The sequence below is a fragment of the Heloderma suspectum genome, chromosome 3 (assembly GCF_057233095.1).
Source record: "Heloderma suspectum isolate Gila_16-S chromosome 3, 16-S_ref, whole genome shotgun sequence".
Taxonomy (NCBI): Eukaryota; Metazoa; Chordata; class Lepidosauria; order Squamata; family Helodermatidae; genus Heloderma; species Heloderma suspectum.
This window is the reverse complement of record NC_139460.1, coordinates 153,657,660-153,684,740: the sequence shown is the minus strand read 5'-3', so window position 1 is coordinate 153,684,740 and position 27,081 is coordinate 153,657,660. Positions and strand designations below refer to the sequence as shown.

The 27,081-nt window shown below is 41.8% G+C and overlaps 1 protein-coding gene across 2 annotated transcripts; it reads right to left on the bottom strand.

Moving 5' to 3' along the window:
* Positions 1-599: 599 nt before the first annotated feature.
* On the bottom strand, positions 600-26,539 carry GPR180 (G protein-coupled receptor 180). 2 transcript variants are annotated; one of them, XM_084844741.1, is made up of 9 exons: positions 26,349-26,539; positions 20,990-21,148; positions 18,404-18,604; positions 16,000-16,180; positions 11,275-11,324; positions 8,450-8,607; positions 7,679-7,870; positions 5,850-5,927; positions 600-3,151 (listed from the first exon to the last, which is right to left on the bottom strand). In XM_084844741.1, exons 1-9 carry the CDS (start codon positions 26,491-26,493, stop codon positions 2,993-2,995), a joined length of 1,323 nt encoding a protein of 440 aa, XP_084700867.1. In that variant the 5' UTR covers positions 26,494-26,539; the 3' UTR covers positions 600-2,992. The 2 variants fall into 2 exon arrangements, with proteins under 2 accessions (XP_084700867.1, XP_084700869.1); XM_084844743.1 differs by lacking the exons at positions 11,275-11,324; positions 16,000-16,180 and having other exon boundaries at positions 684-3,151.
* Positions 26,540-27,081: the final 542 nt, after the last annotated feature.

Genomic DNA, 27,081 nt, shown 5'->3' with positions numbered 1-27,081 from the left:
AGTTAAACATTAAGAACAGATATACCTGTGGAACATGGTTGCTGCATTTGAATAGTAAGGTCTCAACCTGCCACTGGTAACATTTGAAAAGGCCACACAAGAGAGACAGATAACAGTTTACTTCCCATGGTAGCACCACAGGCCACTAGGGAGGTATAGTGCTCATGTGGGAAGTAACTGTTATCTGCCCATTTCTCATGAGCACACCTTTATAAGTTACTGATGCAGTGTGGAATTCAACAACATGAAAGCAGAAACCACACTACACAGGTCACGTAAGAACTGTGTCAGTTTTGGGTAACTTCTCTGAATAAACACAATTTTTATCACAAGTGGCACAGTTCCTGACTCTTGGTACAAAGTTCGTATGCAAGTGTTTTGCATGAGGGAAATCTAGATTTATGTCTCCTGTATTATTAAAAGTTTGAGCCAAAGAACACCTTTTCTCTTCTGAATGAACACAGAGATAAACACAACATTAACCAACACTTTGATGTTGTTAACGGAGAAATGCAAAAATTAATTTTGCGGTCAATCTGCTGATGGCATGAAATTATGTCAGTCTTTCCAGCCTCAACCTGCTCTTCTTGTCCTGAGTTACAAAGAGTAACCAGTGAGCTTATTTAATGAACAACTTTGTCATATTACCATTTGCCTTAGTCAGAGGCAAGTATCTGTAGTACCTATAAATTGAAATGAAATTTGTTGATCAGTTAAGTCATGTCCGACTCTTCGTGACCCCATGGACCATAGCACGCCAGGCCCTCCTGTCCTCTGCTCTCTCCCAGAGTGTGCTCAAGTTCATATTCATTGCATCGGAGATGCTATCTAGCCATCTCATCCTCTGGCGTCCCCTTCTCTTTTGCCTTCAATCTTTCCCAGCATCAGGGTCTTTTCCAGGGAGTTTTCTCTTCGCTTTAGGTGGCCAAAATATTTGAGCTTCAGCTTCAGTATCTGTCCTTCCAATGAGCACTCAGGGTTGATTTCCTTTAGGATTGACTGATTTGACCTCCTTGCAGTCCAGGGGACTCGGGACCAATTTGCAAACACTCCATCACTGGAAGACGTATTCGCTTTAGCAGGGCTTGTACTGGAACAGTGCTCTGAAGACTAGATTGCCTGTGATTTTCAAAGCTGCATTCCCAAAATTATGTTCAAGCTTGTAGTTTCAGGACTGAAGCCTCAGGCTCCCTTGGCAATTTTTTTTTTCTAGAGCAAATTCTTTGAGGATAAGTCTACAGTAGCTGTTTTCCCACTGATGCTTGTCCTGGTGTGAAAGTGGGGAGGAGGAGAAATGGGAAGGTGGGATAACTCAGTAGCATTCGGTTTTGTATACCCCCCCTCTCCTCCTTTCTTCTGGCAATTGGATCAACACAGTGTGAGTGACTACTGCCTTGGAGTAAGCAGGAAGAGCAAATAAGCATGAATCAATCAGCTTTCATGCCTGCTTCTGATGATGGTACAAACACAGCATAAGCACAATATCGGGTCTGTAACTGAGGGCAAACGTGAACAAACTGAAGTATATTTTAAAACTAAAACCAGCTTCACATTTCCTCTAAGGCACCAGGTACAAGTATAATTTTTAAAGTATGCAAAAGCACTGAAATAAATAAAAGCCAGTTACTTAGCAGGAATGTTTATATATATACATTTTTTTTCCTCTATGTGATTTCAATCCTGAGCAATAAATAGGCACTTCAATAAAAGTATATTATTTACAATGGCAGCCTGAATGGTAGACATCACTTAAAAGCATGGTTCTACTACAATGGGAGATGGCAACTACTTAGTACCCAATGCCAACATGGATTATAACAAATCCAGTGAGTATTTTGTTTTTCAATTATTCAGAGAAAATTTAATCCTGATTAAGTATCCTTGGGATGGAATTCATGGGTAGTTGATGACTAAAACTAACATTTATTTGAAATGCTTCTGTTAATGTAATCTGTGAATATGGCTTAATTATGATTGAATCCTCAATGTAAGAGTAATGAATTATATCAGGATTAAAATTCTAGTACTGCATCACACATTCCATTTTACCCCCTTAGTTAAGGAGACCCAAACCGGAGGTTTTTATAACTTTAATGTTGCTGTGTTTTGGATATTGTTTTAATCTCTGTAGTTAGTTCAATACCGTTATGCTCTTCTAACATTTATCACAAATGTAGAACATAAAAAGCAACTGGTGATCAAGCTAAAATTTCAACTCCATCCAAACCTCAAGGCAAGAAAGTGCTTTTTTATTTAAAAACAACAACAAATAAATGAGAACCACAGTTCACTGTAAACATTTTACACTGGTTTCCTGGACCTATTACAATTTTCAAGTCCTTTTAACTTCTGCACAAACATATTGTTTCAAAGCAATTTTAAACCATTATTTTAACTGCAAAACTGTTCAATACAATGTTTAAGCTTCTAGTTATTGGGTAGAATCCAGTAGGGGCAGTGTGCATGCGCCTAGCCCCGCTGGCCTAGATCTGTGCATGGCCATGACATAGCCATGGGTGGAAGCCCCGATGAGCACAAGAACAGGTTTCTGGAAGCGATGCAACCTGCTCCTTTCAGAAACCAGCTTTGTCACATATGTCAGGGCTTGCCCTGTGAAGTGCTATATCGCGGCCACATGGGGAAATGGGCTAGCAGGGCTGGCTGCACACACATTGCCCCTGTTGGATACTACCCACTGAAATTTGGATCTCACTCTAATATCAAATGAGGCGATTTTGGAGTGAAAGTACCATGGATAAGAGTTTGCTTTGTTTTTGTCCAAAATAGTAAAATCATCATATTTGCTTGTCACTATTTCTGATCAAATTCACCTCATTTCTATACTTGTTGTGATCCAGTGACAGTGAAATGTTGCATTTTAATTATTTAGCTCTTTCAGGAAAATCTCTTGGTAGATTTACTGCTGAAAACAGCTGCACAGTTTCCAAGTCTTTATTATTGCACCTTTATCAGTGAATCTCCCAAGCACATCTCAAAAATGATGCCGACTTTTATGCCCAGATGCTACAGTTAGTGGCAATGTTACCGAGGAGAAGGAGGACACTTCCCAATAAAGACTGTGGGAAACAAAGAGTCGATACAGAAGGACCATGGAGAACAACTGGCAGAGGATGACACCTATGGTAATAATCTAAAAGACACAAATGAGGAAATGGAAAGAGAAAAAAAGGTGCTTTATAGAAATAACAACATTTTACTGTACATTACATGAAGCATTTACTGGTCATAGTCAGGAATGAAAGTTTAGAAGTTCGCCATGGATTACAAGATCTCTTAACACACCTCTTCAGTGCTCTATGTAGTTTAAAAGATATCTTTAACACACAGTGCCCCCACAGAAAAGACACAATGAACTAGATCCCGACTAAGTCATGGTTTAGTTAATTATCCCTGTAACAAACCCGTACTTCTGATGTAGCTCAACAGTGCCCCCTAGAGCATCTGGCAAATTGGCACCATGCCAGGACACCTGAATAAGCTAGATCTCGCTTTTTGTTCTGGAATACACATCCCAAACGTAAGCTCTTCCACACAACTGTTTGTCCAGTTAGAACTGGTTAGCTCTTTTATTCAAGTGTAGGATTATTATGAAGATGGGTCCAGCCAGTAAGTAATGTTCTGATTTTCTGGCTAGATGACTGACATAAAAAATCGAGAGTATTGCACTATTGGACGAAACACAGCCACTCTCCACTGAGAGGCCAGCTTTTACTGAACTTGATTCTCATTAACGGTGAGAATTTGCTAACTCCTCTTCCTAATATCTAATTGCAGGTCAAGATGTTCTCTCTCAGACCACCCTCTCTGCAATGAATTCTGCACATGTTCTGAAACAGAAGACACTACTAAAGTAGGTAACATGTAACTAGCCAAGTTAGACTGAATGTTATTAATTTTATTTGAAATTCTCTGTCTGATTGTTGCCTTCCCTTGTTTTTTTGCCCCCTTTTTATTCCCCCCACCCCACATCACTTCCTGTTTTATATGTGGACATTTGGCTGTGTTTTAAAAAGGAAATTCTCATGTATAAACCTTCCTCAACTGTTCTGCTTGTGTTTGTAGGTTTTTCACAAGGTTTTTGTTACATTTTGTGTTTCTGGGCTTTGGGCAAAGCGTCATCCTTTTATATTTTCCTAAAGTTGAGCTGAAGGGAGGGGCCCTTAGCAGAAGGGTTTAGAACTCTCCAGCTGGGCAGACTAGGGTATATCAGGAGGCTCATTCTGACTGATGACAACCTATCAGAAATTATTTTGGGGGGGAAACCCTTGAAAAGAAGGAGGATCTGCCAGTAGGAAAAGTCATCCTGCTTCTCAGATCCATAAGAGTCCCACTGATTTCAACGGGACTAAAGTAGGACTAACTTAGTCTGGATCCAGCCAAATCGCTTCAGAATTTTCTTTTGAAAGTTGGATTTCCCAATCTTGCTTTGGTCACCACCATTCTAGAGACCATTAGCACTATGCTTTTATCTCTACTAGGGTGCATCACTTCTGCAATTGTAACTCCCAGAGGGATAGCCATGTTCATTTGTTGCAGCAAAACAACAACAATGAAGAGTTTTGTGGTACCTTAAAAGACTAACAGATTTATTTTGGCATATGCTGTGTCCACTTGTGATATGCATCACAAGGCTGGAGCGCCAACCTCCCAACCGGTGTGGAAACAAGCCTTTGCCAGCTATGAATTGGAGGAGGATGGCAGAGGCTTATCTCTGTGCCTGCTGGGTGGTTGGAGCTCCTAGTGCTTTTTGGAAATGGTGTCCAACACTCCTCTTCACCCAGCCTTTTAGTCACACACACACACACACACACACACACACACACGATGGATATAGAAAGCTACACGCCCACAGTCCTAGCGCGATTCCTGCAAACTGCAGATCTGAATAGCCTCCTCCTGTTGTTAATTCATATACTGCGTTGGCTTTGGGAATGGTGCTTTTCACCAAGCCTTTTCTGAGGAAAAGGCCAGGTATAAGGGAGCATGCACTGTTGGTCACCACTTCCTAAAGGCACATGGATAGCAGCACCAGTGCCCCTGCCCCACCTACTCTCTTCCAGGTGGGACAGGAATGTGCAGAGGATGTCATGGAACCCACACAGCCTACAGAAGCTATATGCAAGCTTTCTCTAGATGCCATGGAAAGCATAATCATGTGAATAGTTTTCTTGGGTTTTCGGAGCATCCCATCTAGCAATCATAACTCCTAGATGCAGAGAGTGCACTCACCAGACAGAATGCAATCCCTCACCTCAGCATGATAGTGGACTTTAGCTGAATGCGGCAGGCTCCTCATGCTATCTCCCAGGTTGATAAGCATGGAAGTCCCAGAAATCTGTGTTTTCCATTAGTTACAAAGTGAAATTTTGAGAGAGTCTTGGTATCCAAATAACCTAGTTATAGGTGCAGCTTCCTTGCTCCACCTTGCCATTTATGAAGATTTTAAAAGAATTAGCCTAATAGATTTGTATTATTATTTTTTTGCTTTTACCTTAGCAACTTTCCTTCTACAACTGCAAATTACACAGAAATGCTGTGCTTTAACCACCTAATTTCCCCACATCATGAGTGAGAGATGGCTGCACAAACATTTTAAAGGATATTAAGAAATGAACATTAGATAAATTAACTTTTAGACTGTAAGCTCGAGGACCAGGAGTGTCTTATTACTGATTTTGTAAGCCAATCTGAGTGCCTTTTTTTGGCTGAAGGGTGTATGTAAAAATGCTTTAAATAAAGAAACAAAACAATACTGTACATGCGTAGAAATCCTTCTATAATTGATACTCAGTTCTGAAAAGCACCTTTATTATGTTGCATATACCTACTTTCTCTTGCTGGTAATCTCGAAACATTAGAGATACGGATACAAGACATGGATGACACAAAAACCAAAGTATACAGCCCTGAAAGAAAAAACACACATACATTGGCCATTAGCTATTCCCACCAGTCAGCACCAAAGGTTAATCCGACCATTAGTGAGACTTTATTTACATATTTCTATTTTTATTTCACATGTCAAAATTCAATGTTCTGTAACTGTCCAACTGCTTTTCTACATCAGGAAATGTAGGAAATGTCAGGAAATTCTACAATAAGAATTCATGAGGGCCTCAATGCAAAACACCACACATTTTTAATTAACCCTTTATACAGCAATCTTAGGCTTGCTTACTCAGAAGTAATTCTCACTGTATTCAATGGAGTTTACTCCCACATAGGTGTGCATAGGATTATACCCTTGCGCTCATTTCACATGCCAGCAAGGTTATGCTCAAAATCCTACAAGCTAGGCTTCAGCAGTATGTGAACCAAGAACTACCAGAAGTACAAGCTAGGTTTCGAAGAGGCAGAGGAACTAGGGATCAAATCGCCAACATTCGCTGGATCATGGAGAAAGCAAGAGAATTCCAGAAAAACGTCTATTTTTGCTTCATTGACTACGCTAAAGCCTTTGATTGTGTGGATCACAACAAACTGTGGCAAATTCTGAAAGAGATGGGAGTACCAGACCACCTTACCTGTCTCCTGAGAATCCTGTACGAGGGTCAAGAAGCAACAGTAAGAACCGGACATGGAACAACCGATTGGTTCAAAATTGGGAAAGAAGTACGACAAGGCTGTATATTGTCGCCCTGCTTATTTAATTTATATGCAGGAATGCCGGGTTGGATGAATCACAGGTCGGAATTAAGATTGCCGGGATATTAATTAAGATATACGCAGACGATACCACCCTAATGGCAGAAAGCGAAGAGGATCTAAAGAGCCTCTTGTTGAGGGTGAAAGTGGAGAGTGCAAAAACTGGTTTGAAACTCCACATTAAAAAAACAAAGATCATGGGATCTGGCCCCATCACTTCCTGGCATATAGAAGGGGAAGAAATGGAATCAGTGACAGATTTTATTTTCTTGGGCTCCAAGATCACCGCAGACGGTGACTGTAGCCATGAAATTAAAAGACGCTTGCTCCTTGGGAGGAAAGCTATGGCAAACCTAGACAGCATAGTAAGAAGCAGAGACATCACCTTGCCGACAAAGGTTCGTATAATCAAAGCTATGGTTTTCCCAGTAGCAACGTATGGCTGTGAGAGCTGGACTATAAGGAAGGTTGAGCGCCGAAAAATTGATGCTTTCAAACTGTGGTGCTGGAGAAGACTCTTACAAGTCCCCTGGACTGCAAGGAGATCAAATCAGTCGATCCTAAAGGAAATCAACCCTGAGTGCTCATTGGAAGGACAGATACTGAAGCTCAAATATTTTGGCCACCTAATGCGAAGAGAAAACTCCCTGGAAAAGACCCAGATGCTGGGAAAGATTGAAGGCAAAAGGAGAAGGGGACGGCAGAGGATGAGATGGCTAGATAGCATCACCGATGCAATGAATATGAATTTGAGCACGCTCCGGGAAAGAGCGGAGGACAGGAAGGCCTGGCGTGCTATGGTCCATGGGGTCACGAAGAGTCGGACACGACTTAATGACTGAACAACAACAAAAGCCCCACTGAACTTAATGTAACTTACTTCTGAGTAAACATCCCTTAGAATTGCACTGTTAAACTCACATTTTCCTCCAAACTAGTTATTGCTCATTCAGGAGGATTCTAGAAGAATATATCCAAGAAAATATATCAGGTTTCCATGTAATGAACATACCTTTGTGAAGGTGATATAGAATTCTCTTTTCAGTGTACTTCTCTCAATTCGGATGATCTGGTAAAGTCCACAACCTAGCGACAAAGCGAGGCAAATTCTCAAGCCAATGAGAAGTCCACCTGCTAAGCTTTGGTGTGAGTGGTAGCTGTGGTGATTAGTATCTTCAAACTGTTCCCAAATTAGTAAAATACTCTGCAAAAGAAAAAGCAACACATTTAGGAAGAAAGTAATGCCCAGGTGGAACTTTTTCAAATAGCTTTGCTTCTGTGTAACACACAAATCTGATGGACCCACGTTGTTACCACAGAAAAAAGGCAACAAAGAGAAGTCATGGCTAAGGGGAGATTTGAACCAGGGACTTCCCATTTCACACTTTTAGCCACTACACTGTACAAGTATAAGCGAAAGGGGAGAATCTCACTGATGGATTACTAACTGTGAAAAACCCTAGCCATCAGGAAGGATTTGGAAAATGTACAGCAGGGTATTCAGGATTAGAATTTTTTCGGGAGGTAGATATTACACTAATTCCTCAGTCAGCCTGAAATAGGTCTTCTGAAGGTTTCTTCAATCATCTATAGCATACCATCAACTGTAGAAACTTCCATCTTTCAGCTTGCATAGTTTTGAGAATATTCTCAAGGGAGCATCAGGATAGGATGGCTCTTCTCGTCAGGTAAGATCATCATGGACATTATTTGATTATGAACATTTCTTAATTACCCAGTATGCACTTCTGTAGTACACAGAGCATGCAATGCAAGAACAGACCTGTGTCACAACAACAATTATAGCAATAGCAGTGGACGTTGGAGTAGAATCCCACTGGAGAGGTTTGCTCTGAGATTTCTTCATTCTGCCTATCGTCCATCCCATACACAAACTCAGCAGTAGGTACAGCATTTGTATCTGGGAGATTATGTCACACACTGAGGAGAAGGACAAGAATGTTAACATAATGAAGTCATATTAATTATGGCATTAAGAATAACTGCTATATAAAATGACCTTGTGTAGGGCTTTAACTGTACAAAGTCAATGTAAGTGAAGTCATGTATTGTACTGAAGGATGTATTGAAGGACTGTTGTAAATCCTTCAATATAACAACCTGGAGGATCTAGCTAAGGTAAACAGGAAGCTAACTGAACACTTAGGGTGCATCCTGACCAGCATCTGTGCCATACGTTATCTTATATATATAATTCAAAGTCGGGAGTCAGTTGGTCCTCCTTTTTTGGCGGCCTACCCGTTGACCGATTCTCATGAAACATACTTCATTGGAAAGCTCTTGACATGCAGATTCAATGAATAACAACAGTTTCCACTATAATTCAGTTGGGTGTTTATTTATGTCCATAAAGCATTTTTTAAAAAAAAGAATTAGGCTATCTTCTATAACAACGCACAATGAAGTTTTATTTTTAATATAGAAAATGTCAAGTATATTTAAATAAGCATAATTAATTGCAAATTGCAGCAAATGAAATATGAATACAAAAAAGTATCTGTACACGTTTATAAATACAGAAGTGCAGGCCAAAGTACAATGATATGCCAGTGACATACAGCCTGTAATCAAATCATGAAGGGATTAAGAGACACCTACAGTTAGAAGTAACCCAGCCAAAGTTTAGTTATTGCTCAGAAAGGAAGTCTCCAGCTGTTAAATTTAACAAAATAACATTTAATGGTCTCTGTACATCTTTAGTTAAGTTCAACCTTTCATTAGATTTCATTTTTCTCCACAAACTGTGTTCATGGGGAACGAACTTGTTGTGATTAAATAGCAGTTTCACCACAAGAGTACTTGCTAAGACAATGTTGTCTCTGGCTATTCCACTCGCCACTATAGCTTTCTCTTGGAAATACAAGAGTGCCCAACATTTTTATTCTAAAATAGCACAGAATTTCAACAATGGTACCCATACAATCTCTAAGAGATTTCATGCAGTTTATTGGGGGTAAAGTACAAATAAATAAAGTTGAAATAAACGCACATCAGGGGTGGAGTCATGGTGGAAAATCTTGGAATGGAATTGCAAAGTTTCCAAGTTAACCTTCTGCTAAAAGAAATACAGCAAAGGAATGTATGCATCTAAATGAACATATGTCCAAAACAACTGGGGAAAGTTCATACCTCTTTTGTTAAAAATAAGTGTTTCTGGGGATGAAAGTGGAAGTGAGGCACTGAACAGCAAGAGATCACAGGATGGGGTCTAACCTGTGCCAGTTCCTTGCGTGAATATTTGCATAAGAAGTTGTCTGCCATGGGCAAAAGATAGATCAGGATTACTGGTAGATTTGCAATACATCAGCAACTGTTTCTTACTTCCAGTGGTTTAACCAAAGCAACAAAAAAGTTTCTTTCTTTCTAAATTAGGTTGCTAAAGGACTGTGAGATCAGTTCTCATTAGGGATGTCGGAGAAATCTGTAACAGAATCAAATGAGTTTGAATTTCTATGAATTTGACTCACAGATTCCACAGTGGACTGCTTTTCTTGAGTTCCATGTATTCTGTGAAAATGTGCATGGGGGGTTGCGCATTTTTGTAAGTGCACATTTGCACAAGTGCACACGAATGCAAATTCAGGAAATAGAACAAAATCCAGTTCCACCAATGAGTGGATGATGGAACAAAAGGCGCCTGACAATCCACAAAATGCAGATGGAACGGATTTTACAATCTTTGACTAAGCATGTGCTTGGAAGCCCCATGATCCTTAATTCTAAATATACAGAAGCTGTGCCTGGGCCACCATTTTGCACCCGACTCTGTTTGGTGGATCTTGAGATTCTAGTTAAAAACAAAATAGATCTTTTGTAAGAAAAGCCATGCTGGAATCAGATTAAAGGTCTACCTATTGCAGCCTTCCGTTTGCACAGCAGCCAACCAGATGCCCATGGGAAATCCGCAGCAGGACATGAGCGCAACAACACCCTTCTGCTCATGTTCCCAGCAACTGGCATACAGAAGCATACTCCCCCGGCTACTGAAGGTATTATATATAGCCATCATGATTAGTAGCTGATAGCCTTCTCCTCCATGAATCTGTCTAATCCTCTCTTTAAAGCCATCCAAGTTGGTGGCCACCACCACATCCTGTGGCAACAGATACGATAGCATAACAATGTGCTGTGGGAAGAATCCCAAGGTTTGCCCACCTCTGCCCTATAGGGAAGATGAATTTTTTAAAGTGACGTGTTTTAATGTATTGTTGTTTGTTATTTAGGCTGCAATTTTATACCTGCTTATCCAGAAGTCCCACTGAACTCAACAGTACCTACTTCTGAATAGACAAGCATAGGATCGCACCGTTAGTGTCATTTTGAATATGATTTTTAAAAAAAAATAAAGGTGCTGGTGGAGTTATGTTAGCCACAGCCAGCAAGGCAGCTCCATCCTAGGAAAGGGTTCAGAGTGTGACTTGAATATTGCATTCAATAATTAAACCAATTAAAAAAATAAAATATTGTATTCAATAATTTAAAAAAATCACCTTTCATGCTATACAAAACATACTAACAATCAGATAATGTACTTCTCTAAGCCAACATCTATATTTATTATCAGTTTAAAGTAAGTAATGTACTTACACTCTGCAAGGCTTCCCATAAAAGGTGCTCCTACTCCATTTTTAGAGTAACTAATAAAAAATTAACAAGAAGCCCTGATGAATTTAGCACATAGTTTAAACTGTCATTAAAAAGAATGTCCATCATGTAGAATCTGAACACTTCACACAATATAATTACAACCAACACTATTTCTGGATATAAAAAAAAAAAATCTGTAAGATCATTAAGAAATAAATCATACCAAAACAAGCTGGAGCCGATCCCGCCCCCGCCCCCCACTAATCATAAAGGCAACATTGGGCAATATCCAGTGCTGTCGAAGCGCTAGCGCAAACCAATGCTAGTGCAATGTCATTAGTGCTTGCTAGCCAAAGGAGAAAAGTGACAACGTCACCATGTTTTCCCTTTGTCTAGCAAGCACTAATGACATTGTGCTAGCATTAATATATGGTGGCACAACATCGTTAACACTAGCACTGTGACAGTATTGAATACTGCCATAGGCAAATCTCCCTGTATTTGCTTATGTTATCTATAGAGAATGCAGAATTCTGCTATTGTACAAAAACTGAACTTCCTTGGAGCAGAATTTTAACTTTTTAGAAAGCAGAGTTTGCAAAACAGTGTTCATAGTGGAGCACAAACTTAACAGGAGCTGTTGTAAAACAAGCAAATGCCACTGAGGGGATTCCATATTCAGTTTCCTCCTCTCTCCCCTTTTCCCAAGTTGTCTCCCATCCTTCCTAGTCTTAAGATTAGAAGATGAACTATTAAATTGTTTAGTTTAAGTTTGCATTGGTTGGGAGAAGGGATGTATGAAAAAAGAAAAGAAAATATTAAGATTTTTAAAAAGAGATTTGGAATATACTTTCTAACAATCTTTTCTGTTTGAAGTCATCTCTTTTTTTACATAAATAAGGAAAAAATAATAACAGAAAACAACAAGGGAGGTAACGGTACCATTCTATTCAAGAATGGTTAAGCTTCAGTTAAGAAATACAAACAAAGTGTAGAAAATCTGGAGGAAACCAACAAAAATTACAAAGGATTAAGAAAATTTATTTGGAGAGAAGCTGGTGGGAACGTTTAGCTACAAGAAAATAAGATTAAAGTGGGATAACAATTTTTATAGTAGGAAATAAAAGTGGGCAACTTGTTCCTTTGAATGACTATTCTCAGCATTGAATGGTATTTCCTACTATAAAACAATGCGACCTGTTCTGTTAAACTGTTATATCCCACCTAAGAAAATCCGATGCTGTAAAGAACAATATTGTTTAGGAACCTGGAATGTCAGATCAATGAATCAAGGTAAGCTGGAGGTGGTCAAACATGAGATGGCAAGACTGAACATCGACATCTTGGGAATCAGCGAACTAAAATGGACAAGCATGGGTGAATTTAATTCAGGTGACCATCATATCTACTACTGTGGGCAAGAATCCCTTAGAAGAAATGGAGTAGCACTCACAGTCAACAAAAGGGTGGGAAAAGCAGTACTGGGGTACAATCTTAAAAACGATAGAATGATCTCAGTACGAATCCAAGGCAAACCATTCAACATCACAGTAATTCAAGTCTATGCCCCAACCACTGATGCCGAAGAAGCTGAGGTTGATCGGTTCTGTGAAGACCTACAACACCTTCTAGAACTAACACCAAAAAAAGATGTCCTCTTCATCATAGGGGATTGGAATGCTAAAGTAGGAAGTCAAGAAATCACCGGGATAACAGGCAGGCATGGCCTTGGTGTACAAAATGAAGCAGGACAAAAGCTAATAGAGTTTTGCCAAGAGAACACGCTGATCATAGCAAACACTCTTTTCCAACAGCACAAGAGACGACTCTACACATGGACATCACCAGATGGTCAATATCGAAATCAGATTGATTATGTCCTTTGCAGCCAAAAATGGAGAAGCTCTATACAGTCAGTAAAAACAAGACCTGGAGCTGACTGTGGCTCAGATCATGAGCTGCTTCTTGCAAAATTTCAGCTTAAATTGAAGAACGTAGGGAAAACCACTAAACCATTCAGGTTTGACCAAAATCATATCCCTTATGAATATACAGTGGAGGTGAGGAATAGATTTCAGGGATTAGACCTGATAGACAGAGTGCCTGAGGAACTATGGACGGAGGTCCGTAACACTGTTCAGGAGGCAGCAACTCAATCCATCCCAAAGAAAAAGAAATGCAAGAAAGCCAAGTGGCTGTCTGATGAGGCTTTACAAGTAGCTGAGGAAAGAAGGGAAGTGAAAAGCAAGGGAGAAAGGGGAAGATATATGCAACAGAATGCAGAGTTCCAGAGAATAGCAAGGAGAGACAAGAAGGCCTTCTTAAATGAACAATGCAAAGAAATCGTGGAAAACAACAGAATGGGAAAGGCTAGAGATCTCTTCAAGAAAATTGGAGATATCAAGGGGACATTTTGTGCAAAGACAGGCATGATAAAGGACAAAGAAGGCAGGGACCTAACAGAAGCAGATGAGATTAAGAAGAGGTGGAAAGAATACACAGACGAACTATACAGGAAAGATCTTAATGCGCCTGATAGCCATGATAGTGCGGTCACTGAACTTGAGCCGGACATCCTCGAGAGTGAAGTCAAGTGGGCCTTAGGAAGCATTAGTAACAACAAAGCTAGCGGAGGTGACAGTCTTCCAGCTGAGCTATTTAAAATCCTAAAAGATGATGCTGTTAAAGTGCTGCATTCAATATGCCAACAAATCTGGAACACTCAACAGTGGCCACAAGACTGGAAAAGGTCAGTTTACATTCCAATTCCAAAGAAGGGCAACGCCAAAGCGTGTTCAAACTACCGCACAATTGTGCCCATTTCACATGCCAGCAAGGTGATGCTCAAAATCCTACAAGCTAGGCTTCAGCAGTATGCGAACCGAGAACTACCGGAAGTACAAGCTGGGTTTCGAAGAGGCAGAGGAACTAGAGATCAAATCGCCAACGTTCGCTGGATCATGGAGAAAGCAAGAGAATTCCAGAAAAACGTCTATTTCTGCTTCATTGACTACGCTAAAGCCTTTGATTGTGTGGATCACAACAAACTGTGGCAAATTCTTAAAGAGATGGGAGTACCAGATCACCTTATCTGTCTCCTGAGAAACCTGTACAAGGGTCAAGAAGCAACAGTAAGAACCAGACATGGAACAACCGAGTGGTTCAAAATTGGGAAAGGAGTACGACAAGGCTGCATATTGTCACCCTGCTTATTTAACTTATATGCAGAGTACATCATGAGAAACGCTGGGTTGGATGAATCAGAGGTCGGAATTAAGATTGCCGGGAGAATAATCAACAACCTCCGATATGCAGACGATACCACCCTAATGGCAGAAAGTGAAGAGGATCTCAAGAGCCTCTTGTTGAGGGTGAAAGAGGAGAGTGCAAAAGCTGGTTTGAAACTCCACATTAAAAAAACTAAGATCATGGCATCTGGCCCCATCACTTCCTGGCATATAGAAGGGGAAGAAATAGAAGCAGTGACAGATTTTATTTTCTTGGGCTCCAAGATCACCGCAGACAGTGACTGTAGCCATGAAATTAAAAGATGCTTGCTCCCTGGGAGGAAAGCTATGGCAAACCTACTAGACAGCATAGTAAGAAGCAGAGACATCACCTTGCTGACAAAGGTCCGTCTAATCAAAGCTATGGTTTTCCCAGTAGTAATGTATGGCTGTGAGAGCTGGACTATAAGGAAGGCTGAGCGCCGAAGAATTGATGCTTTCGAACTGTGGTGCTGGAGAAGACTCTTACGAGTCCCCTGGACTGCAAGGAGGTCAAATCAGTCAATCCTAAAGGAAATCAACCCTGAGTGCTCATTGGAAGGACAGATACTGAAGCTGAAGCTCAAATATTTTGGCCACCTAATGCGAAGAGAAAACTCTCTGGAAAAGACCCTGATGCTGGGAAAGACTGAAGGCAAAAAGAGAAGGGGACGACAGAGGATGAGATGGCTAGATAGCATCACCGATGCAATGAATATGAACTTGAGCACACTCTGGGAGAGAGCGGAGGACAGGAAGGCCTGGCATGCTATGGTCCATGGGGTCATGAAGAGTCGGACACGACTGAACGACTGAACAACAACAACCTTTATTATGAAGGACGCTGGATGAGCATCTGTTTGGGATGGTATATCTTTTATAAGGCAAATGTATTTGCTGCATGTTTGCTGTGGGAAATATCAGTAAACATATAAAGCAGCCTTCTCCTACCTAGTGCCCTCCAGATGTGTTGGACAGCAACTCCCATCATTCCCAGCCAATGGCCATGCTGGCTGGGAAGAAGCACGGGGGGAACAGGCTAGGAATGCACAGCTTCACCGGTACAGTTACCACAAATAAAAACTAGTGAGCAGAGGCGAACTGCCTGTGGCATAGGGCAACTCCATGCTTTACAGAGCAAATGCATTTGCTACATGTACCCTGATATTGCAGTGGTGTTTTGCACAGCATTGTGGAAGACATACAAACATGTGAATGTGTCTTGGAACCATGATTGGGCCATGGTCCCCCCATGCATGCACATGGTTTGCAGAGAAATTTCAGGTTCAGTCCCTTGCATCAGAGGAAATTGATATTAGGGCTAGTAAAGACCTCTGCTTGAGACCTGGGAGAGTCACAATCAGTCACAGTAGACAGCACAAGGACCAATGGTGTGACTCAACAGGGCGCCTTCAGATGTGCATAGGCTGCTGTTCTTTCACCAGGATTTAAAATGTACCTGGAAAAATGCAGGTAGTTTGCAAAGGCAGAAGCAGCTTGCAACAGCAAAACAGTAGACAGCACTTTTAACACTGTGTGCATAGGTCCTCCTTTCTTAATAGTTTGCCACAATGACTGAGCATATATGCAAGCAGCGACAAAGTATGCCAGGACAAGCAGGAAGAAAAACTCATGTAGGCCTGTGAAGAGAAGAAATACTTCATTTCATATTCATTTATTTAAGTATTTAAGACCTTGATCTTCAATTTAAATAAATAAAACAATTTCCAGAGTGACCTCCAACATAAATAAAAGCAAGAATAAATTTAACTAATTAATAACAAAAACACAGCAGCAATCTGTCCAGATAAAATCCAAATTCAGAACGGAAATCTAAGTAGTTTTTCATTTGGTGCTCAATGGACAACAAACTCAGTGGCAGGGGAAACTCTCTGGAGAGCAAGTTTTTTTGTTTGTTTTACAAATCAAAGCACATACATAACTCATATTTTAATAACCATATTCTTGTCTTTCTAATGTGATGATGTGCCAGTTATCCGGCTACAGTCCTTTGAAGTTGGATGTAGTGTTTGTCAGCTTTAGCTTCAGGTCAGGTCCAACATGTATCCTGCTTCTGGGTTGTATCCAATGTTAGTCTAACTTAAGTCCCATTCATTTCAATGAGTTTACTTTAAGTAGGCCTAACCCCTAGCAAATGGTGAAAATCTTGTCCTGCACAGGTACATGACTGGTCCAAATGGCCTCAATCTCCATTGTGCAGGGCTAAGTACAGATATTCCCTACTGTCCTTCAACCTTCTCATGCACCACCAGTGGTCCATGGACCACACTTTGAAAACCTCTGCATGAGCAATAGGAAAGGATACTGATTGACTGAAATGTCAAACACACACAAGTACAATAAGTAGCAGAATAGTATAAATGTGAGTCCTAGCTTATTAGTAGTGGTTTGGAATGCTTATCAGTGGTTCCAAAAGTTGTTAACACAGCTTTGATTTTCTTTTCTGTCTCAACAGACAGTGGCTCTCAAAGTCTGATGACCTCCCTAAAGAGATGCAGACTGATGCTAAAGAAAGAGCAACATTCTTCCTGATGCCTCCCACAATGTGTCATGTTTGGACAAGGAGACAGAGTGTAACATCTATGAACATAAGCAACATGTCTCACACCCTGTAAATGAGCATCAAAGCCAAGATTCATTGGCAAAACTTTCCTGCTTCTGTAGGTTGCAATTCTGAGTATCCTTACTTGGGACTAGACTCCACTGAAGACAATGGTACTTACTTATGAGTAAGTAAGGATCTTTCCCATATACTCTTACTCCTGTTTTTCTCATGATACAAACAAGGGATGTTTGCGGCATGTTCATTGCAATCACGTTCATGGCAATCACAGTGCTTGAAAACAGTTCCTAGGTGTGTGTTTTCTGGCAGACACATTTTTTTGCCTGTTGAAATTATTATGGTGGACATGCTACAAATATCTCTTTTCCAACCTGTGTGAAAGAGCTTGCACTTTTGCCTAAGATTCACGTAAACTTAAGCCCTTGACTTATGAAGATTTTACGATGACAAAATGTGAGAAGCCCTGCAACTGACACATGTGGTATGTCTATCTTACCACTAGGTGTCACTGCTGCAATATTTAAATGAAGAATATGATTTTCAGTTTTGAAGAAGTTATGTTCATGTTCTATGCACATTAGCAAATGTTGTGTCACATGAAGGTGAATTAAAGGATTTTGTTCCCGTGTTTCACAATCTAGGTATTTCCTTTTTATATATATTTCGTTGTCTGGAATTTGTTACTGTCAGAAGTCGTCATTTACACTATACTTTTGTAATTAATTCAATAAAGCCAGAATAGCCAAAACAGCTTTCCTTAAAGTTGTGTTAGCAAATGGAACAAGGGTGCCATAATATTATCAATTGATGTTAGTTGTCCAATTTCAAAACTGAATTGGTTAATATTAATGAGTAAGTAGATAGTCTAAGGCACCGTAAGTGAAACAAGTCCAAGTCAGTTCTCAATAACGTTAACTATGTATACAAATGGAGATTTAGTTCTCTAACGTAATCAGTTGTATAAACGGAACAAATATTTCAGGAAATTGTCAATGATTTTAAAAAGGGGAAAAAATGAACACCCTGATCTATATGGGTTAATTAAAGCAATCAGATACTCTGAAGTCATCATTATATGAATCTTTTACCTTTCCAAAGCGAGTCGGGTTCCCCCCTCCTCCTACAGATGATGGGATATCAAAATCAATGCACAGAATTTAAACATTTCTTTCCTTTTCAAAAAAAACCCTTTCTAAAACTGAAATTCCTTATATGTCATTAGATTTGTCACTTTTGCAACTTCACACTCTCCCCCGCAATGTCAAGAAAAAGATCTTACCCGATTCCCCTGCACTAAAGTGATCTAGTGGATTCCCTTCTGCATCTGGGTTTAGTAACATCATTTCAAACTGAACATCCTCGGATTCAGAGTTCTCATAATTCTCCATACAGGTAAATTTGTCGACATAAAACACATACCATGTGTCTGGATATGGAACTTGGGACACCGTCAAATTTTGTTCTGTTGCATTCATGTTCACTTCAAAAAGAAACAGACTAAAATTGGTAAATTCAAAAAGCTTTTTTTTGCAGAAAAGAAAAATGCTAGCAAGCAAGAAACTTTTCAGCTTTGAGAATGGTTAGGGAGTGCACAAATGTTTTTTTGCTATGTGTATATGCAACAAGGCACTGAGCCTGATCCTACTTCCCTGGAATATATCCATATCAAATATACATCTTTCAACGTGTGTTTATGATGCATGTATGTTACGTCTTTAAGTGTGCAGGTACCCCTTAAAAGCCATGTGGCACAATCCATCTCAAGTTAAGAACCTTTACAGTGCAATCCTATTCATGTCTACTCAGAAATAAGTACCATTGCATTCAATGGGGCTTACTCCCAAGTAAGTGGATACAGGCTAGCAGTTTTAATTACCTTTGATTTCAATGGGACAAGGATAAGCACACGCTTAACTAACTGATTGCAGTCAATGGCATTTAAACATGCTAAACTGTGGTTGTAATTTGATCATAATGCATGGCCTAATTCAAATGCTACTTCAGGGGGTTTTTGCCACCAAAAACCACTTCTACATTTCAGTCATGGAGCATGTGCTTTGCACTCAGAAAGTCCCAAGTTCAATCACCAGCATCTCTAGGTAAGGCTGGTAAAGATGCCAGTCTGAAACCCTGCAAAGCCACTACCAGAGAGTGTAGAGTAGACAACACTGAGCTAGATGAACAATGGTCTGAGTTGGTATAAGGAAGCTTTGCATGGCCAAGCCTCCACATGGCTATAGCAAAGTCTGGACAGTATGGTTTATGTGGTATAATTTTTGAAGTCATTTGGGAAGATCCCACCTCACTGCTTTGTAACTGGAATTGCTCATATAATGGTTAACATATGATACTAATGGAATCCTTTTAGTATCTGTTTGATTCGGTTACATAATTAATTCTGGATATTAATGCTATATTGCCTTTCCAAAATGTAATTTACCCTTCTGAAACCTTGAATTAAAGAGGATCTTGATTAGCGTTCCTTTGAAAATAATTGGAAGAGGATCTTCAATATTTTTGTGCATCAAACATTTGTGCTCCACAAAAGTGTTATTAGGCTTTAGAACCTGAATTTCTGGCTTCATTTTCAATAAGCCTGTAATTGCACTGAGGTGGAGGAGGGAGGGAGGGAGGTGGGTGGGGGGCAATAAGACGTTGAGGGAGCCTTTTGATACAACTAATTTTTCCCAAAACTAAACACCACATGCTTCTTCTATGGTAGCGCAATTATCAACTCAAACATGAACACTTAAGATATTCAAAGATAAACAGCTAATTGCACAATTAAGTGATGAAAAGGAATTGCTTTTTAAATCAACTACAAGGAAAGCAGTTCAGTTTTTAATTAATTTGAAGAGAGAAAAATTTAGCGGAGGTGATGAGAAGCAAATATGATCACTTTAGAAAAATTGAATAAACATAACATGCAGTGCCATCCATGTCTACTCAGAAGCAAGCCCCAATATGTGGGACAAAGGTTCCAATCCTATATCTACTTACCTGGGAGTAAGCGCTGTTGAATTCAGTGGGGCTTAGTTCTGAGTAGACACGTCTAGGATTGTACTGAAACTGTATTTAAGATTGCACCTTTATTATTTTAAGTGAAAAAATTCTGTAATTTACATACTCTGAAGCTCTCAATATTTTGAGAGCAATAGAGTGAGGCAGGGATGGGCAATTGAGAGGATTGTAGATCCAGATCATTCCCTTCTGTACATCACCCCCTTTCCTCTCTCCACAACGTGCTATAGAGCTTTCCACAGCAGCTGGGAGGGGGAAATCCCCACCTCGATTCCCCCAAGTGGCTGGGGGTGGGGGGAATCCTCACTATCCTATGGTCCCTGAGATGCCCTCCCAGGGACCATAGGACTGTGCTCTTTAGGAAGTTCATGAAAGCACTCTTTAGGAAGTTTTCTTGGTGTGTTTGTATATGATGCACTGCTGCGTGTGGAGAACTGCTGCATCTGTCTGCACATGTGTTGCTGTGCATGTGTCTGTGAGATGAACTGCCAAGCATATGTGTCTCTATGTGTTCTTTGTAGCATGCTGCTGTGTGTGTTGGTTTCCCAACCAACAGGGGAAAAAGACTGGGGCTGAAAAACTAAACGCAAGTGTGGGTACAAAGAGATGAAGTTGTTAGCAAGTGCAATATGTGAGACTATAAAACATATTTACTGTTTGCATAGCTAGTAAGTTAACTTGCAGTTGTCGTGCATTTAGTTGGATGAGTAAATCTATAACCACTTTAACTCTTAGGGTTTCTTTTAAAATCCTAAACCTATTGATATACAATCAATTGATGGATTTAATGAAGCAAGGAGCTGGATCAATATATTTAGAAGCCCCTTCCCCCCATGAAACTCACGTATCAGCTGAGCTTTAGCCAATTTTTCTTTACAGCTGTATTCCTGGTAGCTTTCTTGTAGCTTTAACCATTCCTTAGCTTGAAACAGGTGAAGCTTGGCTTCTTTTCCGGCAGCTGTTGCTACGTTGTTGATTCTGACATACAGAAGAGCATAATCACCTTGATATTTAAAAAGAAGTCAAATTCTGTTACACAGATCAAAACAGAAATAAAAGAGAAATATTACCAAGAAAGCTCTTAATGCTGGCATTAGTGGCTCTTAATGCAAACTGCTGCCAAATGTTCATTGTCCTACCAATATTTTAGTTTAATGATTGGTTTATAAGTCATCAGCATTACTTCCCAACTGACAAGCATACACAAAATCTTCAGGAATGGGAGAATGCTTTGCAAAGGGTTGCCACATATTTTTATCTTAACGGATTATCATTTTCAATGTAAATTCTATGTTAAATGCATGTTTAAGTTTATGTAGGGATTGGGGTCTCCGTTTCAAGATTGTCTCCTCACAGATGGAAACATGGACCACTCTGGAACAGCAGAGTTCTAAAATATGAGACAATTCTGCTAGGACATCTGTTTTAAAGAAGGCTGTTAAAGGAACCCTTGGAGGTGAGATCCTAAAATCAAGGATCTCTCTTACATTCTTTAATCGGGGATATGACTGCCAGATGTGTTTCATCAAAAAAACACCCACACCACCAGAAGTAAATCTCTTCAGAAAACAACTCTAGTTCTGTTCTTTATCATAGCATTTTTTCCTAGAGAAATTATCCTTCACACCTAACAGCTGCAGAACCTCTGAAAATTGTGCAAGTTCAACATACACACTGAAATAATCTTTGATGGCATATGTCAATAATGATGTGAGGGAGAGAGGGCTGCATGGGGTGAGTATTCTTAAAGATTTGCCTGTATGCTGAGAAGGGTCAAAGATTTGTTGAAATATATTTGTGCCTCTGACATATATGCATAATGTGCTTGCGGACAGCCATTCAAAACTAGAGACAATTTACACCTCTGTTTGAGGATGGGGTGGGGGGCAGGGGAAGTGGGAGAAGGAAAAGAGATGATAGATTCATTTCACAGGTTTGAAAAAGACTGGAGTTCATCTTGTCCAGCTTCTCCCAGCTTGTTGCCCTGCAGATATTTATTTATTTATTAGATTTATTAGCCACCCATCTAGCCGGCTACCCAGCCACTCTAGGCGGCTACAATACTAATAACACGTTTACATAATCAACTGAACAAAACAACATAACAAAACACTGCTCTAAAAAATCCTAACCCACCCCAAATGCCCACCTGAACAGCCAGGTTTTTAAAGCCCGGCGGAAGTTCATCAAAGAGGGGGCATGGTGGAGGTCACTAGGGAGAGAATTCCACAGAGTGGGGGCCACCACAGAAAAGGCCCCCTCCCTAGTCCTCACCAGCCTAGCTGTCCTGGCTAACGGGGCAGACAGAAGGCCTACTGAGGTCCATCTCATTGAGCAGAGTCCCTGGTGTTATTGGAGGTGCTTTTTAAGATAGACTGGGCTGGAACCATATAGAGTTTTAAAGGTCAATGCCAACACCTTGAATTGGGCCTGAAAAACAACTGGTAGCCAGTGCAACTCCTTCAGCACTGGAGTGATGTGGTCTTGCCGATGGCTGCCTTTAATCAGGTGGACAGCCGCATTCTGCACTAGCTGCAACTTCCAAACCATCTTCAAGGGTATCCCCACATAGAGCACATTACAGTAGTCTAGGCGAGAGGAGACCAGGGCATGAACTACTGATGGGAGCAGATGGTTAGGGAGATAGGGGTGCAGCCGCCGTATCAGATGGAGTTGGTACAGCACTGCCCAGCTCACGGCTAACACCTGAGCCTCCATGGACAGGTGGGAGTCTAAAACGACCCCCAGACTGCAGACCTGGTCCTTCAGGGGTAGCTGCACCCCATTAAACAGCACGTCAGCATCACCCAACCTCCCCTTGTCTCCCACAAAAAGTACTTTGGTTTTGTTGGGGTTCAGTTTCAGCTTAGTCCTTTCCATCCAGCCACTCACCAAGTCCAGACACTTGGACAGGGTTTCTACAGCCAACCTTGGCGAGGATTTAAATGAGAGGTAGAGTTGCGTGTCATCCGCATATTGGTGACGCTGCACCCAAACCTCCTGATGATAGCCCCAGTGGCTTCATATAGATGTTAAATAACATCGGGAAGAAAATAGAACCCTGTGGCATGCCGCCAAGGGTCTGAAGTCTCCTCCCCCAGAGCTACCTTCTGGTACCTGTCAGAGAGGAAGGAACGGAACCACCGTAATATGGTGGCCCCTATGCCCAACCCCTCCAGGAGGTCCAGGAGGATACCGTGGTCGACGGTATCAAAAGCCACTGAGAGATCAAGGAGAACAAGGAAGGAGCATTCACCCCATCCAGAACTCTCCCTATATCATCCATCAAGGCGACCAAGGCCGTTTCTGTCCCATACCCAGGCCTGAAGCCCAACTAAAATGGATCCAGATAATTGGCTTCTTCCAAGTGTGCCTGCAACTGCAAAGCCACCACCCGCTCAATCACTTTGCCCCCAAACGGCAGATTCGAGACCAGGTGAAAGTTGTTCAAGTCTTGGGGATCCAAAGAGGGCTTCTTTAACAGTGGTCTTATCACCGCTTCCTTGAGGACTGATGGCATCACTCCCTCCTCAAGGCATTGACTAATGCCTTGATCCCCTCCCTAAGTCTCTCCCTGCAGCTCATAATAAGCCAAGATGGGCGAGGATCAAGTAAGCAGGTGGTCGGCCTTAGCCCCAGCCAACACAATAAATGGTCATGGATGACAGGAGTTGTAGTCCACAACATTTGGAGGAAGGCTGTCCAAAAGGCAGGGCCATCCACTCGTGACACTTGTTACCCTCAGTGTGTCACAGAAAACAAACACATAAAAGAACAAAAGTGGCCTTACCACAAGACAATCTGGGCCTGATTTGGGGTGCCCTTAAAGATGGCGGAATGGAGGGTCAGAGAGAGATCTGTCCCATACGACACAATGCACAAGCTACAGCAATACTGTTAAGCAGCTGTCATTCATTTCAACAAGGCTTATTCAAACATTTTCTGGTGGATTATGTGCCACATTCACTGGGGGAGGGGGATTGTTTGGATATTCTGCCTTTGGCACAAAATGGCCCAGTTTGGACCATCATTGTAGGCTAAACAACTCAGGGTGGCTTATTTAAGCTCTGCATGTGCCAGGCGCTATTTGCATAATCATCGGTCTGGCAACAGCTTGTCCTGTAGGCTGAACCCAGGCAGCATGGCTCATTTGAGGGGGGTGGGGCTCTCAAATAAGAGGGCCAAACCCTAGACTGTGAGAAAATGAATCCCATCCACACACACCCTGGGATCACTAGCTAAAATGATTTTTCTTTCCCCCTTCTCAAATTTCTGATACAGAAACCTACTGTCTGCTCCCTCCATCTATGATGACAAAATTCAGCAAAAAGGGAAAGGGCTCCAGTAACTTTAATATCTGTATAGGTAGAATTTTTTTTGGCAGCTACAGATTATCAAGGAGGGGTGAGGAAAAACCCACACCTGCACACATACTCTCTTCTGTATAACTAGTAATGGTAAAGGTTTGTCTTCCTTCTCATCTAGTCACCTTACCCTGGGTCTATGGGTGCCTCTAGAAACCTGATCAGCAACTATTTTTCATGGAAGAATACTCGGAGAAGCAATTGAGAGCTAGTCGGCTTCTCCTCCCTACTCCCTGCCAAGTGATTTGCCCATCAGGGAACAGACCCAGACAGCAAGTTGACCAATCAAAGCAGAGAAGGAGGTGCTGCTTCTCTCTCCTTCAGCTGAGCCCTTTGCAAATACATAGGAAGTGTTCCAAACGGGTGGAGCACCACTTCAGAAGTGAAACTGCACAGGGAGAAGCATGGACAAGGCACTGCTTGTTCAGCCTTGTAAATAAGCCCACAAAAGTTACTCAGTTGCAAAAATGTGTATTACCTTACTAGGGGCTTCCAGAGGAGGGACAGATCTCTGTCTCTCCTGCAGCAGCCCACTGCTGGATGTGGAGGTGGCTTCCCTCCTTTGGCAGCTCACTTGATTTCTATGCTGGATGCAGAGGACAGAGCACTCAGTCCCTCCTCTGCCAGCCCACTCACCCGCCTGTGGGTAATTCCTTGTTGCCTATGACAACCAGGCTAGGGCTTACATACTAGGCACTGCTTGAGACTTGACAGATGTGGTTCAGGACCTAGGGCAGAGAAAGGGGGCTAGATTCAGCCTGCAAACAACCAGTTGCTCATCCCTTGCTAACAGAATGATCAACTAAAAAGATGTCTCCTTCCCCCAATTAGTTGGGAAGCAGCTTAAAAAATACTCTAAATTATTTTTAATATAAAAACGTCTATGCAAATCATTGGTGGCAGGTGCAATTTAAGAAGTAGTATTCCTTCTCTCTTTCTCAGCTGAGAATGCCCCATAGAAAACAATGAGGTAGCCAGCCAATTTCCCTGTAACCAACTGCTCATATGAATGGCCTGTTCACACAAGCCCTGTAATGGCTGAAGCAGGATATATGGGAAACTGCAGCAACTACTTTTGAAAGCAGGAAGATTACATCTTTTGGTAGTTATGAATGTAGCCACTGTGATCTTCCACACATCCAAACTATTAAGTGTAAATTTATAAACTGAAGAAAAAAAAAATCTTTTGAACCTAATACAGCTCTAAGATGATGGCTGCTGTGACATACGTGTGCATCCTTTAAAAACTAGGAAATAATACACTTTCCCCTTTTCGGAACTATTGTTTCATTGGTAAGCATCTTTATGCAGAGTAAACTGATTAAATAGAATCTTTCAGTTAAGATTTGTGTAATTGGGTTACAGTACAACTGCCAGGTCTCCTGAGACAGGGGGCAGATCACAGGAAGGAGTTGGTGAGGTAAGGCAGGTCTTGGAGGAACAGACGATGGCAGCTGGCAAATCAGGGTTGGAGCCTGATGGTCATGTGCATGTTGTGTGGAACGAATATCAATATTTCTTAAGCCAAGCAGAAAATACCGGGATCCGTCGATTCTGGCCCCTCACCTTAAGATTTCAGTCCTTCCCCTTAAGACCCTCAGAAGGAAGCTAAAGCTGCCAATCCTATGCACCCTTATATGGGGGCAAGACCCAATGAACACAGTGGGTCTTACTTCTGAGAAAGCATGCACAGGATTGCATGCTTTACGGCTGCCCTCCTCTGCACAGCTGCATGGGAATAAGCCCCACTGAAATCAAAAGGCGTTACTTCCGAGTAAACACGGATAGGAAGCCCCACCCCGGACCCGCATTCGGATCAGCCCCCGAGAAGGCCCTTACCATGGAACTGGAACTGCGCCACCACCTGACCAGCCCGGGCCCTGGCAGCAGCGCTGGAGAAGCCCCCTCGGATCGTCTTCGCCTGGGCGCAGCTCCCGCTCCACAGAGCGACCCAGGTGAGCCACACAAGCCGCTCCCGCCCCATCGCACCTCAATCTCGGTCACCTCCTTTCCATCCCGACCACGTCTGCAGCTTTGCAGAGGGGGCAGGAACTGGGAGGAGCCAGTGGAAACGGGATTGATCGGGAGCCTAGCCAATGGGCGTCTTCAAAACGGGGTGGGCGGGGACCTGCGTTGCTCTGGGCCCTCTCCTCCCGGAGGCCGTTTTTCCAGCCGGGGTAAGGAGACCGTTGCTAGGAGAGGAGCTCTCCAGCCGCCCCCGTCAGCTAAGTTTGACGCGAGGGTGGACGGGGAAAGTTGGCCTAACCGCTACGCTGGGCATTCCCCCCACCCCTCTGCATAGAAAAGACCGGCAACGTGTGTGAAAATCGTCTTAGAGAGGCGGGACGCCGGCGTGAGTTTTCGCTCAAAAGCGAGAAGGGAAGGAGGCGCGAGATGAGGACAAACTGAGGACACTTCAGGTCCCAATGCGGGGCAAGAGGGGTCGAAGTACATAGGACTCACTGTGAAAAAAAACAAGCGACAACAGAACAGGCACGGCGACCATCTCCCATTGGTGGGAGTGCGTTTAAGCAATCGTGTCATCTACTCAGAAAAGTGTGTCTCGCTCGTG